Consider the following 16,638-nt stretch of genomic DNA (forward strand, 5'->3'; position numbering starts at 1 on the left):
TACCCATTCTAAAAAACACCAGTGGGCTCTAATAAAGATATGTGCCCTGGTTCTTATCTCTCTCTCTCTCTCTCTCTCTCTCTCTGTACCCAGCCTCGACTTCCCCATGTGGTCGTTGAGGCATGCTATGTACTTCCTCCAGGACTTATGAACAGCATACTTCTCTATTTCAGTTTCCCTTGTGTTTTTTTGTTAAACTGCATGCAGCAATCTTCCAGTCTTTTTCTGCCTTTTGTGATTTTAATTGAGTATTTTATATGATTCTGTTTTCTTTCCTTTCTTAGTATATCAGTTATATTTCTCTCTCTTTTTTTTTTTTTTACTTTTTTTTACTGGTTGTCCTAGACTTTACAATATATATTTACAACGAATCCAAGTCCACTTTCAAATGGATACCACTACACAAGTAGTGTGAGTACCTTATAAAAAAATAATCTTATTTTTCATATCTGTATTATTGCTCTCATTCCCATTTTATTTATATATAAGCATATATATATATGTATATGTATATATACATATGTATACACACACACACACATATTCTAGGCCATAAAACCCACCTTAAAATTTAAAATAATAGAAATCATTCAGTGTCTGCTCTCAGGCCATGATGGAATTAGATTAGAATCAATAACAAAAAAATAACTAGAAAATCTCAAAATACATAGAGGTTAAACAATATACACCTATATAATATATATGGGTGAAATAAGAAATCTCAAGAGAAATTTAAAAATATTTTAAACCAAATGAAAATAAAAAACACAACTGACTAAATTCATGTGACATAGTGAAAGTAGTGCTGAGAGGGAGATTTGTAGCATTTGAATGTAAACATTGGAAAAGATCTAAAATCAATCATCTTACTTTCATTGTAAGAAACTAGGAAAAAAGAACAAATTAAGTCCAAAGCAAGCATAATAAAATAAATATTAAGAATTAGAGCTGAAATCAATAAAAGTGAAAACAGGAAATCCACTGGGAAAATCAACTAAACCAAAACTGGTTCTCTGAGATCAATAAAATCAATAAGCCTCTAGCCAACCTAACCAAGGAAAAAAACAAAACAGAACCAGAAAACACAGATTACTAATAATCAGAAATTAAAGAGGGAACATCACTAATAGATCCCATGGAAATTATTTTTTTTTTTTTTTTAAATTTTTATTTATTTATGATAGTCACAGAGAGAGAGAGAGAGGCAGAGATACAGGCAGAGGGAGAAGCAGGCTCCATGCACCAGGAGCCTGACGTGGGATTCGATCCCGGGTCTCCAGGATCGCGCCCTGGGCCAAAGGCAGGCGCCAAACCGCTGCGCCACCCAGGGATCCCTAGATCCCATGGAAATTAAAAGAGGATACTGTGAACAAATGCTATGCCCACAAATTTGATAACCTAGAAGAAATAATCCAATTCCTTGAAAGACATAATCTGCCAAAACTCACTGAAGAAGAAATAGATAATCTGAATAGGCCTGTCTATTAAGGGAATTAAATCAATAATTAATAACTTCCTAAATTTATGGAGAGCAAATATTTAAATGAAGGAATATATGTGGATCAAATTATAAATGGGGGAAGATAAAGACATATTAAGGAAAGTAAGGCATCTCCAATTGAACATAAAGTGAAGAAAAAAGCAAACTGAAAATTTTGTCTACTGGTGCCTGCATTTTTATGCTCAATTGAAGTGTATCTATATATACAGATATTTATATAATTTTATATTATATATTGAAATATATATTAATACCTAGAGCAAGTACTAAAATTTCTATACAAAATAATGTGCCATGGGGCAACCCAGGTGGCTCAGTGGTTTAATGCCACCTTTGGCCCGGGGTGTGATCCCGGAGACCCAGGATCAAGTCCCAAGTCAGGCTCCCTGCATGGAGCCTGCTTCTCCCTCTGTCTGTGTCTTTACCTCTCTCTTTCTCTCTCTCTCCCACCCCCCCCTTCTTTCATTAATAAATAAAATCTTTAAAAAAATAAAATGAAATAAAATGATGTGCCAAAAACACTAGAAAAATTAAAATGGAATTCTAAAAAAATGTCTCAGTATCCCTGGAAGGTTAAAAAAAAAAAAAAAACAGAGAACAAAAAGAAAAAAAAAATAAAATGATGAAGCCTTTACATAGCAATAATTATATTAAATGTAAATGGTCTAAATACACTTATTGAAGGACAGAGATTGGCAAAATGAATTTAGAACCATGATTCAGCAATATGCTGTTTACAAACTCATCGAATATAATGACATAGGCAGGCTAAAAATCAAAGGATGGAAATCACACAGACATTAATATAAAGAAGGCAGTAGTGGCTAGATTAATGCCAGAAGGACTGCAAAGGAGAGAAAATTACTGGAGACAGAGAGAAATATTATATAATGATTTTTTAAAAAATCAATCCACCAGGAAGACATACCAATGTATATGTACCAAACAGGGCTGCAAAAGATGTGAAACAAAAATTTGTAGGACTTAAAGGAAAAATAGACAAGTCTGCAGTTATAGTTGGGGATTTTAACTGCTCTCCCTTGATAATTGAAAGAGCAACTAATTAAAAAAGTCAGCAAATATATATAGAACTCCATAATACCATCAACCAAGAGTACCTAACCCACATTTATAGAACATCTATCCAACAACAGCAGAATACACATTCTTTTCAAGTTCCCATGGATTATATATCAAAATAAACTATATCCTGGGCCATAAACAAGCCTCCACAATTTTTTTAAAACTGAAATCATAAGCAATGTTTTCTTCAACTAACTTCAGTGGAACCAACATCAGAAAGATAACAAGAACATCTCTAAATATTTGGATAATCCGTGGATCAAAAAGAAATCTCAAGGAAAATTAAAAACTACAGTGAACTGCGTGAAAATGAAAATACAACATATCAAAATTTGGTGGACACAAAGAGGCAATAAAAGTTAAGTGTGTAACACTAAATGTATATAGTATAATAGAAAAAATATCAAGTCAATTATTGAAGTCTTATCTCAAGAACATTTAAAAAAAAAAGCAACATAAACCCCAAAGCAAGTGCAAAGAAGGAAATAATAAAAAGCAAACTAAAAATTGATGAAAATAAAAACAGAAAAAAAAATAGAGAAGTCAATTAAACAAAGCACTGGTTCTTTGAACAGATAAATAAAATCTGCAAAGCTCCAATAAGACTAATGAAGACAGAGAAGACACAAATCACCAATATCAGGAATGGAATGGGATATCACTATAGATCCTGCAGATATCAAAAAGATAAAAGGGGATATTATGATCAACTCTACACGTATAAATTTGACACTTAGGTGAAATGTATTAATTCCTCAAAAGACACAAACCAGTACAACTCACCCAACATGAAATAATTTCAGTCATCCTATAACTATTAAGAAAATTTAATTCATAGTTTAAAACTCCCAAAATAATAATCTCCAAGCCCAGCTGATTTGATGTAAATTCTATACAATCTCTTTCAAAGAACGCAAAAGGAAGAAACACTCTCCAATTCATATTATAAAGTTAGTATTATCTTGATAACAAACAAGACAAAAACAGCACCGAAAAATGCAAATTAATGTCCCTTATGAATATAGATGCAAAAATCCTTAAAATCTTAACAAATAGAATTCAGCAATATGTAAAAAGAATTATAAACCATCACCAAGAGAGTTCATTCCAGAGATGCAAGCCTGAATATTTGAAATTCAATGTAATCTTCCAAATTAACAGGATACAAAAGAAAAATCACATGATCCTATCAATTGATGCAGAAAAAGCAGTCAACAAAATTTAACACCTATTCACAACAAAAACTCTTAGAAAATTAGGGATAGAAAAGAACTTCCTCAGCTTGTTAAACAGCAACTACCAAAATCTTACAGCTAACATTATACTTAATACTCAAAGACTGAAGTTGTTTTCCCCAAGATCAGAAACAAGGCAAGGGTGTCAGCTTTTACCACTCTTATTTGACCTCATACTGGAAATTCTAACCACTGCCAAGAGGCAAGAAAAGGAAAAAATAAAAGGCATAGAGATCAGAAAAGAAACAGAACTTCTCCTATTTGCAAATGGCATGATTGTCTACATAAAAAAAAAATCCCAAGGAATCTACAAAATGATGATGATAATAGAAATAATAATAGTAAGTGGTAGTAGTATTGAATTCAGCAAGGTTGCAAGGCACAAGATAAATGTGCAAAACTCAATTATATTACTATATACTAGCAGTGATCAAGGACACTGAAATTTAAAATACAGATACCCTTTATAATTGTTCCAAATAAAATAAAATTCCTTGTTATGAATCTGACAACACATGTACAGAACTTGAATGCTAAAAACTACAAAACAATAAGGAAAGAAATCAAAGATCTATATAAATGGGATATACCGTGTTCATAAATTTGAAGATTCAGTGTATTATACCAGTCTCTCAAAATTGATATACAGGATTTTATCAATGCTAAATTGCAATTGCTGAGTGAAAATGAAAATACAACATATCAAAATTTGGTATTATCTCAAAATGAAGTCTTATCTCAATGCAATTGCTATTAAAATTCCAGGAAGATTTTTCATACATGAAAACAAGACCATTCTAAAATGTATATGGAAAGACAAAGAATACAGAATAGCTAAAACCCTTTTAAAAAGAATGAAAGGGGAGGGATCAGTCTACTTGACTTCAAGCCTTTTAGACTTTATAACCTGCAACAATCAAGACTGTGGTCTCAGAAATAAACCCAAATAAATATGTTCAAATGATGTTTTATAAAGAAGCCAAAAGTAATTTAATGAAGGAAAGATAGCCTCTTCAACAAAGGGTGCTGGAGCCTTTGGACACACGTAGGCATACACACACACACACACACACACACACACACACACACAAAATCCTGACTTAAGTATCACTCTTTATTCAAAAGCTGGCTAAAACTGTAAAATACAAAAGTATAAAACTCTTAGAAAAATATAGATGAAAATCTCTGGGATTTTAGTCTTTGCAAAGAATTTTTTTTTTTTGCAAAGAATTTTTAAACTTGATACCAAAAGCATGATCCATAAAAGTCTAATTGACAAATTAGACTTCAAAATTAAAAACTCGGGATCCCTGGGTGGCGCAGCGGTTTGGCGCCTGCCTTTGGCCCAGGGCGCGATCCTGGAGACCCGGGATCGAATCCCACATCAGGCTCCCGGTGCATGGAGCCTGCTTCTCCCTCTGCCTGTGTCTCTGCCTCTCTCTCTCTCTGTGTGTGTGACTATCATAAATAAATTAAAAAAAAAAAATTAAAAAAAAAATTAAAAACTTTTGCTTTGTAAAAGATTCTGTTGCAAAGGATGAAAAGACAAGTTACAAGGCAAGAAAAAAATATTTGCAGACAACAAATCCACAAAGGATTAATATTGAGATAATATGAAAACTCTGAAAAATCAACAGTAAAAAATGCAGTTAAACCAATTTGAAGGTGGACAAAAGACATGAACAGGCATTTCACCAAAGAGAATGGCAAGTAAACAGATTAAAAGATATTGAACATCACTGGCCCCTAGAGAAACACAAATTAAAACCACAATGAGATAAATCACTGCACACCCATCAAATAGCTAAAATAAAAAATAGCAGCAACAATAAATGCTGGTGAGAATCCCTCATGTGTTGCCAATGGGAATATAAAATGATTCAGCCACAGTTGTTTTGAGGAGGGGTGGGTTTGTTTGTTGGTTGGTTTGTTTGTTTGTTTGTTTTTTACAGAGAGAAAGAGCATGGGGGGAGGGAAGGGGCAGAGAGGGAGAGGGAGAGAGAAAATCTTAAGCAGAGTCCACGCCCAGCATGGAGCCAGATGCAGAGCTCAGTCTCACCGCCCATGAGATCATGACCTGAGCTGAAATCAAGAGCTGGACGCTCAACTGACCAAGCCACTCAGGGGCCCCGACAGTTTTTTTATAAAATGAAATAGCCATCTACCACATGACCTAACAATTTATACTCCTGGTCATTTGTTCCAGAGAAACGAAGTCTTATGGCCACACAAATACCTGTACACAACTGTTTATGGCAATTTAATTCATAAAAGCCCCCAGATCAGAAATAATCAGGAAGGGCTAATTCACCCTTCAAGGGGTGAATCATTAAACAAACTGTGGTACACGGAATACTGCTGAGCCTTGAAAAGGGACAAGCTATTGATACAACAACCTGAATAATGCTCCAGAAACTATCCACTGCATGTTTCCATGTACACAGCCTTCTTAAAATGACAAAATCGTACAAATGGACAATAGATTTGTGGTTGTCAGGGCTTCGGGGATGAGGAAACTAGAGAAAGATGGGTGCAGCTGGAAAAGGGCAACATGTGAGGTCTTTGGGGTAATGGAGCTGTTCCCTTCTTGACCGTATCAGTGTCAATATCCTGGCTGTAGTCTACGGTTGTGCAGGCTGTTACCATTCGGGCAAACGGAGAGTACATGGATCCTTCTCGTATCGCTTCTCACTGATGCATGTGAATCCATACTTATCCCAAAATAAAAGTTTTAAAAATACATATTTAAATCCTCAGATAAATTATGCCATTAGATGTCGAAAAAAAAAAAAAACTTTTTAAAAAAACCATGCTATGTGGTTTCCCTGACAAAGTCATAGCAAGGTTTTGTAATTGTTCTTTAACTCTATGCTAAATGTAACAAAAAATATTATCATTAGGAGAGTTTTCGATCAAGAGCTGGCAATACAGTTTAGCAGGAAGTTGTTTTTGCACATTTTGTAGCTTCTCAGGGGTAGGCGCCTCATATTTTCAGGTTGGACTCCTATGATTAACACAGTGAATAAAATACCGAATTCACTTAAATGAGAAAGGAAAAATGTGGGGCTCGTTTGTCTGCTTGAATGCAGGCCAAAAGCTAAAGGAAACTGATATATTATGAATAACAGAAACAACTTGGTTTCAGAAACTAAGTTTATTTTAGAAATTAATTTCAAGCCTGTTTGAAAACAATTGTCATTCTAATAAGAATTAAAATTCAAACCATTTTGAATGATAAATATTTAAAAACATTTGGTCTGGAAACTGAATGGAACAGAGCAAAGAAACTGTTATCAAATCCACCGTGGTGAAGTGAAGTGTCTGTATTGCCGAGAGGATTGGGGTCCATACTGCTAATCTCTAGAAACACATTCTCATTCTGTAACCACCATCATAGTCATATAAACATGATATTTATTCCAGAAGAATGTGATTCTTATTTCATCTACATTTTTTCTTATTAGTCATCTTTAAAAGCTTTACTAAAAAATCCTTTGAGAAGCCAATTTCTAAGGCATGAGCATATGCAAACGAACCACTATTAACATACCTAATCCCGTCTCCGTGATCCAGGCTACATGAAATCCAATAGGAAGTCCCAGTTCAAGTCTTCCCAGGGTAATTTATCCACGCTTTCATGTTTGAGGTCAACTTCTTCTTGCCGCCATCATTGGGAAGATGCCACCTCGGTTCCCACAGTACCTAAACTGGGCAGGCTTAGCATGAACCAGCAGGAAAAGTGGATTTTAGAAAGCATCAGCCATATTTGAGGGGAAAATTCAAACTTCATTGAGCTTCTATTCACTTTATGGCTTCCATTCACTAACTGATCATCTTGCAGTTCTGGAGGCTGGAAGCTCCAAGATCAAAGTGTCCACGGGGTTGGTTCCTTCTGAGAACCATGAGTTCTCATCAGTTACATGCCTCTCTGGCTTCCAGTGGTTGGTTGGCAATTTTTATCTTCTTTGGCTTATAGGAATATCACCCAAATCTCTGCCTTTGTCCACACATGGCACTCCCTGTGTGCCTACCCAAATCTCCCCTTTTTATTAGAACACCAATCATTTGGACTAGAGCCCACCCTAATGACTTCATTTTAACTTGGCTACCTCTGTAAATAAGGTTACATTCTGATGTATTGAGCGTTAAGTCTTCAGCGAATGAATTTTGAGAGAACACAACTCAACCCAGTAGTGTTTGATTTTAATGGACTTCGGAAGGAAAAGGGCCACCCAAATCTTCACAGCACTTCTCATTCCCCCCTCACCACATCTGAACGGCTCCCCTTTCAGAGCTCTACTGGGTGACTCCTTTTGTGTAGTCCCTTATTGTTATTATCTCTCACTTGCTTTGCAGATATTGAACTTCTTGTCATTTCTTTCCTTTCAACTACTACCCTAAAATTCAGTTTCTTTCTCAGCAACGCCTTTGGTCTCATGGCCAGCTCTCACACAATAAATGGAAGGCAGTGATGTTGCTTTCACTATGCCTTCAATTACCACATGAGAATAGGTTGGATTTCTGTGCAAATGAAGTCACAGTCAGCAGCACAAAATGATGGAGAGTTCATAGCAATCGTCCTTCACATGAAAGCTCTTAAATGAACAGAGTATCACCTGACCCAAGGGCATCCCTATACTTTCCACCTATACAGAAGATACAAACCAATTTAAAGTAAAAGATTATTGGAGTAAGTACTCAAGTACCTTTTAGCATGGCCTATATTTAAAGTGATTATGAGTGGTTGGGTGTGGGAAAACATATTATTTTTACCTATGAAAATGTTGCATTTTATCCTGAAATCCAGTAGAAAATCATAAGTCTTGATATGCTAAAACATATATATAAATCATTAACTTAAATATTCTAGAGCCAGTGCATAATCTTGTGCAGTTATAAGATGAAAAGGAAATGAGCACACTGTGAACTACCTTCTGCTGTTAAGCTAATCCATAAAAGGGGCCTTGTGCATGCAAGATACAACTCTGATGGATCTAGAGAAGAAAATATAGGCCTTTTTAGAGATGATAATCTTATAAATGGGATACAGGGGAGACTCAAGAATCCCAGTATCTATGAGTGTTTATATTAACCAGTTCAGTACATCTCAGTATATAAAAACTACAACAGTAAAAGTTGTTGAATCCCTGTCATTTCCATAATGCTCCTTCATGCGGTACGGCCAAATTGCAATCTGTCCTCCTTCCATAGAGCCCATTTCTGTTGAATGAATCCAGATCAATTGGAAGGGATTTTAAAATTTTATCAAATCCAACATCCAGCTCACACATGACTCACAAATATTTCATGCTCTCCAAAAGAGTCACCTAATGTTTGATTTCCAATCTCTGTGGTGGGGGTTGCCATACCTCACCCTAAATTTCCTTTCATTTTTATACACTTGTGAAAAAACAATTATACCTAATATCTACTTTGTCACCCATTTGATGACTCATTCTGTTATTCATTGACTCAACAACTATTTATTAAGTACTTACTATGAAACTATGAAGCCACCAGGCACTACACAATGTACTGCTATTTGAATCTTCATGGATGGCTACACCATTTATCAAGAGCTTTTCACAAACAACAAACCATTTAATCCTCACAAAAACCCTGTCAAGTAGGCTGTGATCATCACTATTAATTTGTTATTTATACTAGAGATGAGAAAAATTAAAGGTCAGTAGTGAAGTCTGCTGACTAGTGGAAGACTTGAGAAACAAACTCACTCCCTACTTGTGGATAGCACTCTTTCCCTGGATTAGCCAACACTAAACAAACCCATCACCCCTTCCCCCGTAACAACCTTGATATACTTCAACACCACAGACTCCTCTTATGATCCCTTCTTCATATTAAAGACCTCCAGATCCTTCAGCTTTCTTCATACAGTTTGGAGTCAGACCCTTGGCATACCCAGAACCAAACATGATAGCCCAGATGTGGTATGACCCGAGCAGAGAAGGGATAAAATTCTTTGTCTCCCTGAGACAGACACATTTTACTGAAAGGGCTTTTTTTTTCCATATTTTTATTGAGATATAATGGACATACAACATTATATTAGTTTCAGGTGTACAACATAATTATATTCATATATACCGCCAAATGATCACCACACTAAGTCCAGTTGACATCCATTGCCACACGTAGTTACAAGTTTTTTCCTGTGAGAACTTCTAAGATTGAATCTCTTACCAATTTTCAAATATACAGTACCGTATCATCAACTCTAGTCCTATAGCCACCATGCCGTACAGCACATCCCCATGACTTATTTCATCACTGGAAGTTTGTACCTTTTGACCACCTTCACCTACCTTGTCCACCTCCCCCGCACTCCTGCACGTCTGACGATCACCCGCCTGTTCTCCATATCTATGAGCTTGGTTGTCTTTCTCTGACTTATTCCACTTAACACAATGCCTTCAAGTTCCATTTCTGCTGTTGCAAATGACAAGATTTATTTCTTTTTCTGGCTGAATAATATTCCTCTGTGTGTATGTGTGTGTGTAAGACATTTTCTTCATTCATCCATCAGTGAAGACTCCGCTTGCTTCCATGAGACAGACACATTGTTCTCTGTGTGATCCGCTTAGTTTCTAGGGCGGCACCCAGAGAATACTGTTGATTCATACTGAACTCGCAACTAATATGTGCCGTCAGAAACTCTTCTCTCCTTTCTCTGCCCCCTCCTAATTCTGTCTCTTACATAGTGGAATTTGGAAATTCCTACCTACTCACAAGCCTTTAACGTATGGCAACTACAATTAGCTGAGTTACTGAGGCAGCATCCCTCCCAGAGTAGAGGCCAAAAATGTAGTGTCTATTAATGATGTTTTATCTTTTTATTTTACCTCACTTTTGTATTTTTTCATTTAGTTATGGTTTGTCTTTTCCTGTTTACTGCGCATACATTTCCAGATTCAAGTATTACTGCTACTATTAAATAATAGTGATTCAGACTTACGCATACTTCACATAAATTGTTTAATTTAATCTTATCAGACCCTGTGAAGCAATTGACAGAAAAAGAAACTTAGGTTTTTAAGAAGTTAAATAAAATTGCACAAAGTCACACAACTTCTAAGAAAATGCTAGAATTCCCAACCAGATATATCTGACTTCAGTACTATGTCTCTGTGATAATCACTTTTTTACTCTGAATAACTGAAAGCATCATTTTTATTTTTCTTCAGCACTTTTTCACTGCCGAAATGCTTTTCATGTGGTAGGCTTCAAACTGGTGGGTTGTTGTTTTGTTTTTTTCTTAATTTGGAGTTTTGTTTCATTCTGGCTTTTATTATATATCCAGTTTTAATTAACTTCTGATTATGTGACCTTTTTTCTACTTTTTTCATATTTGGCACTAATCAAACTCATTTCTTTTCCCTAAAACTGTTCATCTCATTGTATTTCTTATCTCCTTAAAAATCATCATTATCTCAAGTTAGAAACTTCACAGTCATTCCTAATCTTGCCTGCCTTCTTGTCCCAACACAGAAATTTTCATCAAGTCTATAGTCTACTTCCTAAATATCTCTTAAGTTCTTGATTCAGGCCCTCATAACATCCTCCATATCCTAGTACACTGGTCCCCTGATTGATTCACCTGCCTCTAGTTTCCCTGGCTGCATTGCATTCCGCATAATGATACCAGATTTACTTACTAACTACATGGGTTAAACACTTTTCCACTTTTTATAAGCTGACCCCAATCAATATTTCCTGCTGTATGTATCTCTACTCCCAGTTCCTTGATCACATCTATGCCCTAAGAAACTTACCCCTATCAAGTAGCCCATGTTCTTTCACAACTCTGCTCTTATGGATGGCCTTCCTCTGGAATGCACTTCCTGTTCTGGCAAAGAGCCACCTCCTATGTCTAGCAATGCATGTCCACATTCCTTCAAATAGAATTCACTGTTCTGACATTTTTGCCAATAGAACTTTTTGTATATTATTCTAATATAGACAGTTATGCTTTACTGCAACCATGTTTTCATTAAACCTCTCCTACGTGAATATCAGTTCCTCATAAACAAATATCTGATATTTTTGCTTATCACCCTATTCATGGTGCCAAGTACAGTAAATGGTCAATAAATCTTTGCATGAAACAACAAATGTGCTCCCCTTGAAATCTAAGCTGATTAGAAATTTTCCTGTCATATAAGTTGGTCTGTTTAGTTACCTCCACATTTCTAACTCATTGGCATTATTTGTTTTCGTACTGTTAAAGTCTTAATTTTGAGATCTCCTATTACTACTTCTCAGGCTGCCTTCTCTTTGGAACTCTTTGGAACTTTGTGGAACTCTAGTTCCACAGTTCTGAACTTCATTCTGAACTTCTTGAATCTACACTAAATCACGACTGACAGATTTTTGTGTATAAGATTTAAAGGTCCTGAGAAACTAGTTGATAATAACTTCCTTAATCTTTGATGTGGACTATGAATGATAGCCATACGATAGGTGAGAATCTGGCCTCTCGCTGAGACCTTCAGTCCCCTTGGTCGTCTCACATCCCAAAATTCTCTGCAAGCTCATTTGTTCTGATGTCCATAGCTCTGAAAAGCCAAGTCAGCACTGGCACATAGATACATAAAAAAAATGCCATCTGCCCATTTTGCAAACGGGAAAATTAGACCCAGAATGACCAGCTAGACTATCTGATATAGTTAAGCAAGTAGATTCTGTGCTGAAAGGAAAAACTCTAATAAGTCCTCTGTTCCAAAAACTGGCTCATTTCCCTTCCTTACATGCTTACATATTTCTTTGTGTTTTATTTCCCTAAGGGCTTTATAGAAATTTCTATCGTTTGCAATCTGTTCTTCTTAGTTATATGAATCTATTTTTCTCTTCAACTAGCATTTTTCTTTCCTTGACTTAAAAAAAGAAAATAAAGAACCAGCTTTACTAAAAACATGTTGCAGCTCTCCTACACTTCAGAAAGTATAGAAGCTAAAATGGACTTACTTTACTGCATAGTGTGTCATTCACCTAATGGTATAATCTAAGGGAATAACCTCTGATTTGAGAAATGTGAGGACTCATGTAAGATTGGACTAACTTAGATCTGATGTGAGTACAAGTCATGGAAGTTTTTTGGCTTGGTGTGTCCTTGGAAATTATCCAGGCAAACCCTTTCTTCACCAAAGGTCAATTAAGCTAAGCCCAGAAAGGCCAAATGACTTTTCTGGGGTCACAGATCAAAGTTATCTGGGGCCACAAACAGAACTCAACACTCGTGACTCTCTTTATCCAGTGCCCTTTCTACCTCAGTCCACTTGGAGTACAGAGGTCACACCTTGTAAGTACCTTGCCTGGAGACTCTCAAAGCTGAATGATGACAATAGAATGATGGCAAATGAAAGTGGTAATTATTTAATTTGTAAGAGAAAAGAAAGCCTTCTGGTATGTTGCATACCAGGCATCCCTGGGAATGTGGAAAAACAAGTTGGTTTCTGATGTCTTCAGCTCTATTACCAGAGAGGAGGATTACTGAGGGGCTACGGTATCCTAGATGCTGGGAATGGTGGACGACATTGACCCAGTTCCTGCCTTATAGACCTTAAAACCCAGATGGAAAGACAGATATTAAATAAATCATTATAAACAATTAGGTAAGAAAAAAAATTTACAATTTGCAAAGAGATAAATGGGCTGCTATGGGAACATATATGTTACTGAGAGACCCAATGTGGTCTGGATTGTCAAGGAAGATGTCCCTGAGGCACTGGTGTTGAACCTGAAATTCAGGGGAAATCTAAGGGTTCCTGAAGGAGTACTCCGTCGCATGGCATGTCATTAGGAAGACCCAGGGTACAGAGAACACGGCCCTGCTGCGCTCTGATAAGACAGATGTGCTACACACTGAGGCAAATGAGTAATAGGAGACAGGATCAGAGATGCAAGTGAAACCAGACCACTCAGAGCTGTGTAGGCCATGTGAAGGGCTTGGGAATCCATTTAGGTATTTTCAGCGAGGAAAAAAATGTGACCAGATTTACATTTTAAAAAGTTCATTCCAGGGCACCTGGGTGGCTCAATGGTTGAGCATCTGCCTTTGGTTCAGGTTGTGATCCCGGGGTCCCCGGATCGAGTCCCATATCGGGCTCCCCACAGGGAGCCTGCTTCTCCCTCTGCCTGTGTCTCTGCCTCTCTCTATGTCTCTCATGAATAAATAAATAAATGAAATCTATCAATCAATCAATCATTCCAGTACCATTAGGAGAACGGGTTGAAAGGACAGCATGTGAACCGACCAGGGAGGCGGTAAACACCTAGGCCGGGGTAAGACAAGCAGGTAGTGTACTCCAGCTCCATTTAGCAAGTACTCTCAGTTCCAACCAGACATCCTATGTTTCTTCTTTGTCTTTTTAAAAAATTATTTATTTATAAAAAATAATTAAATTTATAATAATAATATTATAATAATATAATAATAATAATTTAGACCATGACCTAAGCTGAAGGCAGATGCTCAACTGCTGAGCCACCCAGGTGCCCCTCTTCTTTGTCTTTTTTAATGAAAGGCAACCCAGTTAGTCAACGCAGCTCTTAACAAATACAATTTAAACAGGAAAAAAGACAGCAGCCACCTAATGGATATTTTAAACCAATTAACATTGAAAGAAGCTTTTTTTTGGTAACGTTAAGATTGTAATTTTGAATTGTATTTGGACTAATTGCAAACATTCTAATTGTAAAGAGCTTTGATTTAAATGATACATTTCCAGTGCAAAAACACGAGTGAGTCATCAACTCAGCTACTGAAGTAACGGTAAAGTGCCATCCATTGTGTTTGTTCTGATTGTGCTCTGTGTTAATTTTTTACTTATGATTTTGGTGCAGGTTGGATAGTACCGAGGTATGGAGTACATAGAATAATCCACTGGTTTCATGACAGCCCCCTCAAAAATATCCTGTCAAATTGTTTGATGACTGCTGCAATGATCAGACATCATAAACAACAATGTGTTTGGGGAGAAATTTACCTGAAGTAATTTTAGGTTTTCAAAAAGAATTGTTTTCCCACAAATAAATTACCTTATTTTCTTAAGGAAACCAATGGACAATTTACATCACCTGGTGTGATAAAAGACCCGAGCATAACATATAGATGAGTGCTACCATTTATTATTCTCCTTTTGACAATCTGAATTATCTTTTGGATATTACCCCGAATGATAAATCAAGTGATTTAAAAGTAGAACTCAAAATTGGAAAATTAGAGTTTAAGTGCTTTTATCTTAAGTGGATGATATGTTCGTGTACCTTGAATAATAAGTGCTCTAGCTTTGAGCTAACTTTATGACAATGGGCTCTTCAGTCAGTGACTTTAGGCTAATACAATATGCAGGTGCTGGGAGTCAGGGCTGAGTAGGAATTATTGTGCCTACAGACCCTTCATGAGAGCCCAACTCAGCATATACGTACGTAAGCTGCTCTAGTTCTTAAGTAGAATAAAATAGTGACAAATAGTACAACACATTCAACCAACCGTCACTGAATAATTGTAAGTTTTCTTTGCAGAAAGACTAATAGTTTATTTTTAAGAATGATTGTTGTGCGTGTCATTACTTTATCTCATTCCCTGGGGTGTGGCATTTTTTAAGAAAATGCATTTCCCCCAAATTTTGCCTTGATTTAAAGGAGAAATGGTTCTTTGCTAAGACAACGTGTAATGTTCATTTTTCTCCCAAATGCCAGAAACTCTGGCTTTGTTTGTTTCCAAAGCCATCCTTTTCCACTATTTACTTCTGTTTGAAACCCCTGGTTTTACTGACCATTGAAGTCGGCGGTGATGCTATTCCCGCACAGAGGGCCCGGCGGTGAAGCGGGCTCGGCAGGCCTGCCTCGAGTTCCTAAAATAAGGGACCCTGAAACGGAAACCCCAAAGGAGGGAGGCTTTTATGTTCACTCGTTTCCATCTCTGCCAATTCCGTCCCAACACGGACCTGTCCAACGCCTTGTAATTTTAAATACCTCACCATTTTCCCAATTCCACAAAGCCTGGAAAAACAGCAGCAACCCTTGTCCAATCTGTTTATTTCTCCTAGGTTGGACGAATTGAGGACTTCCTATACCAATTAGAGGACAGTTTCTTAAAAACTAAAAAACTGAGAACTGCTCGAAGGCAAAAAACAAAACTGAAGCGGCTTCAGACAGTGCAGCCAAGCTAGTCCCTGGGGGCCGGGCTGCCACCCCGAGGTCCCAGAGGAAGGGGCAGTGGCCGCCCGCAGCCTCAGGTGACAATCCAGGAGCAAAGGCCCTGGGCTCCGTGTTACAAAGGGCTTGCACACTTCACTCATCTTGACTGGCAGCAATAAATGTTCTCAACAAGTTTGACTTGACTCCTGTTCAAATGTGACTTAATGTAGCTCAACAGCTCATGAAACAACCAGCGCTGCCTCTTTCACCTGCTTTGTTCTTTCAAACTCTACTAACCTTTACCAGGTTTCCCCAAGTCTGCTTATAATAGTCATGCATATTCATGCATACCATCAAGAATTATTCACACGCCGTGGATAGATAGGGACAAACAATAGACATGCAAATTTAAAAATTATACAACTCATAATATACTTTCTCAGCCCTTATGGAGATAAGTCATATGTGGTACAACCAGTATGATAGTTGAGCTGTCTCATTAAAATCTCTATTTTTTCCCCTAAAATCTCTACCCTTTATATTCCCCTCTCCTTAAATGTACCACTCAACACAAACACACATATGTGACAAGGCCGTGAGTCAAAAGCCATCATCACTCAAGACCTCCGCTGACACCAACAAGGGGATTTGAAGATA

General features: G+C 36.9%; 1 protein-coding gene across 1 annotated transcript in view; it reads left to right on the forward strand.

The window, feature by feature from the left end:
* SPATA16 (spermatogenesis associated 16) overlaps positions 1–16,096 on the forward strand; it is a 195,908-nt gene extending 179,812 nt beyond the window's left edge. Inside the window, exon 10 of the mRNA XM_041731425.1 lies at positions 15,891–16,096. Coding sequence (XP_041587359.1) covers positions 15,891–16,013 — 123 coding nt within the window. The 3' untranslated portion in view covers positions 16,014–16,096. The remainder of the gene's footprint in view (positions 1–15,890) is intronic.
* Positions 16,097–16,638: the final 542 nt, after the last annotated feature.

Source organism: Vulpes lagopus, chromosome 17 (genome assembly GCF_018345385.1).
Source record: "Vulpes lagopus strain Blue_001 chromosome 17, ASM1834538v1, whole genome shotgun sequence".
In the NCBI taxonomy this organism is placed as follows: domain Eukaryota; kingdom Metazoa; phylum Chordata; class Mammalia; order Carnivora; family Canidae; genus Vulpes; species Vulpes lagopus.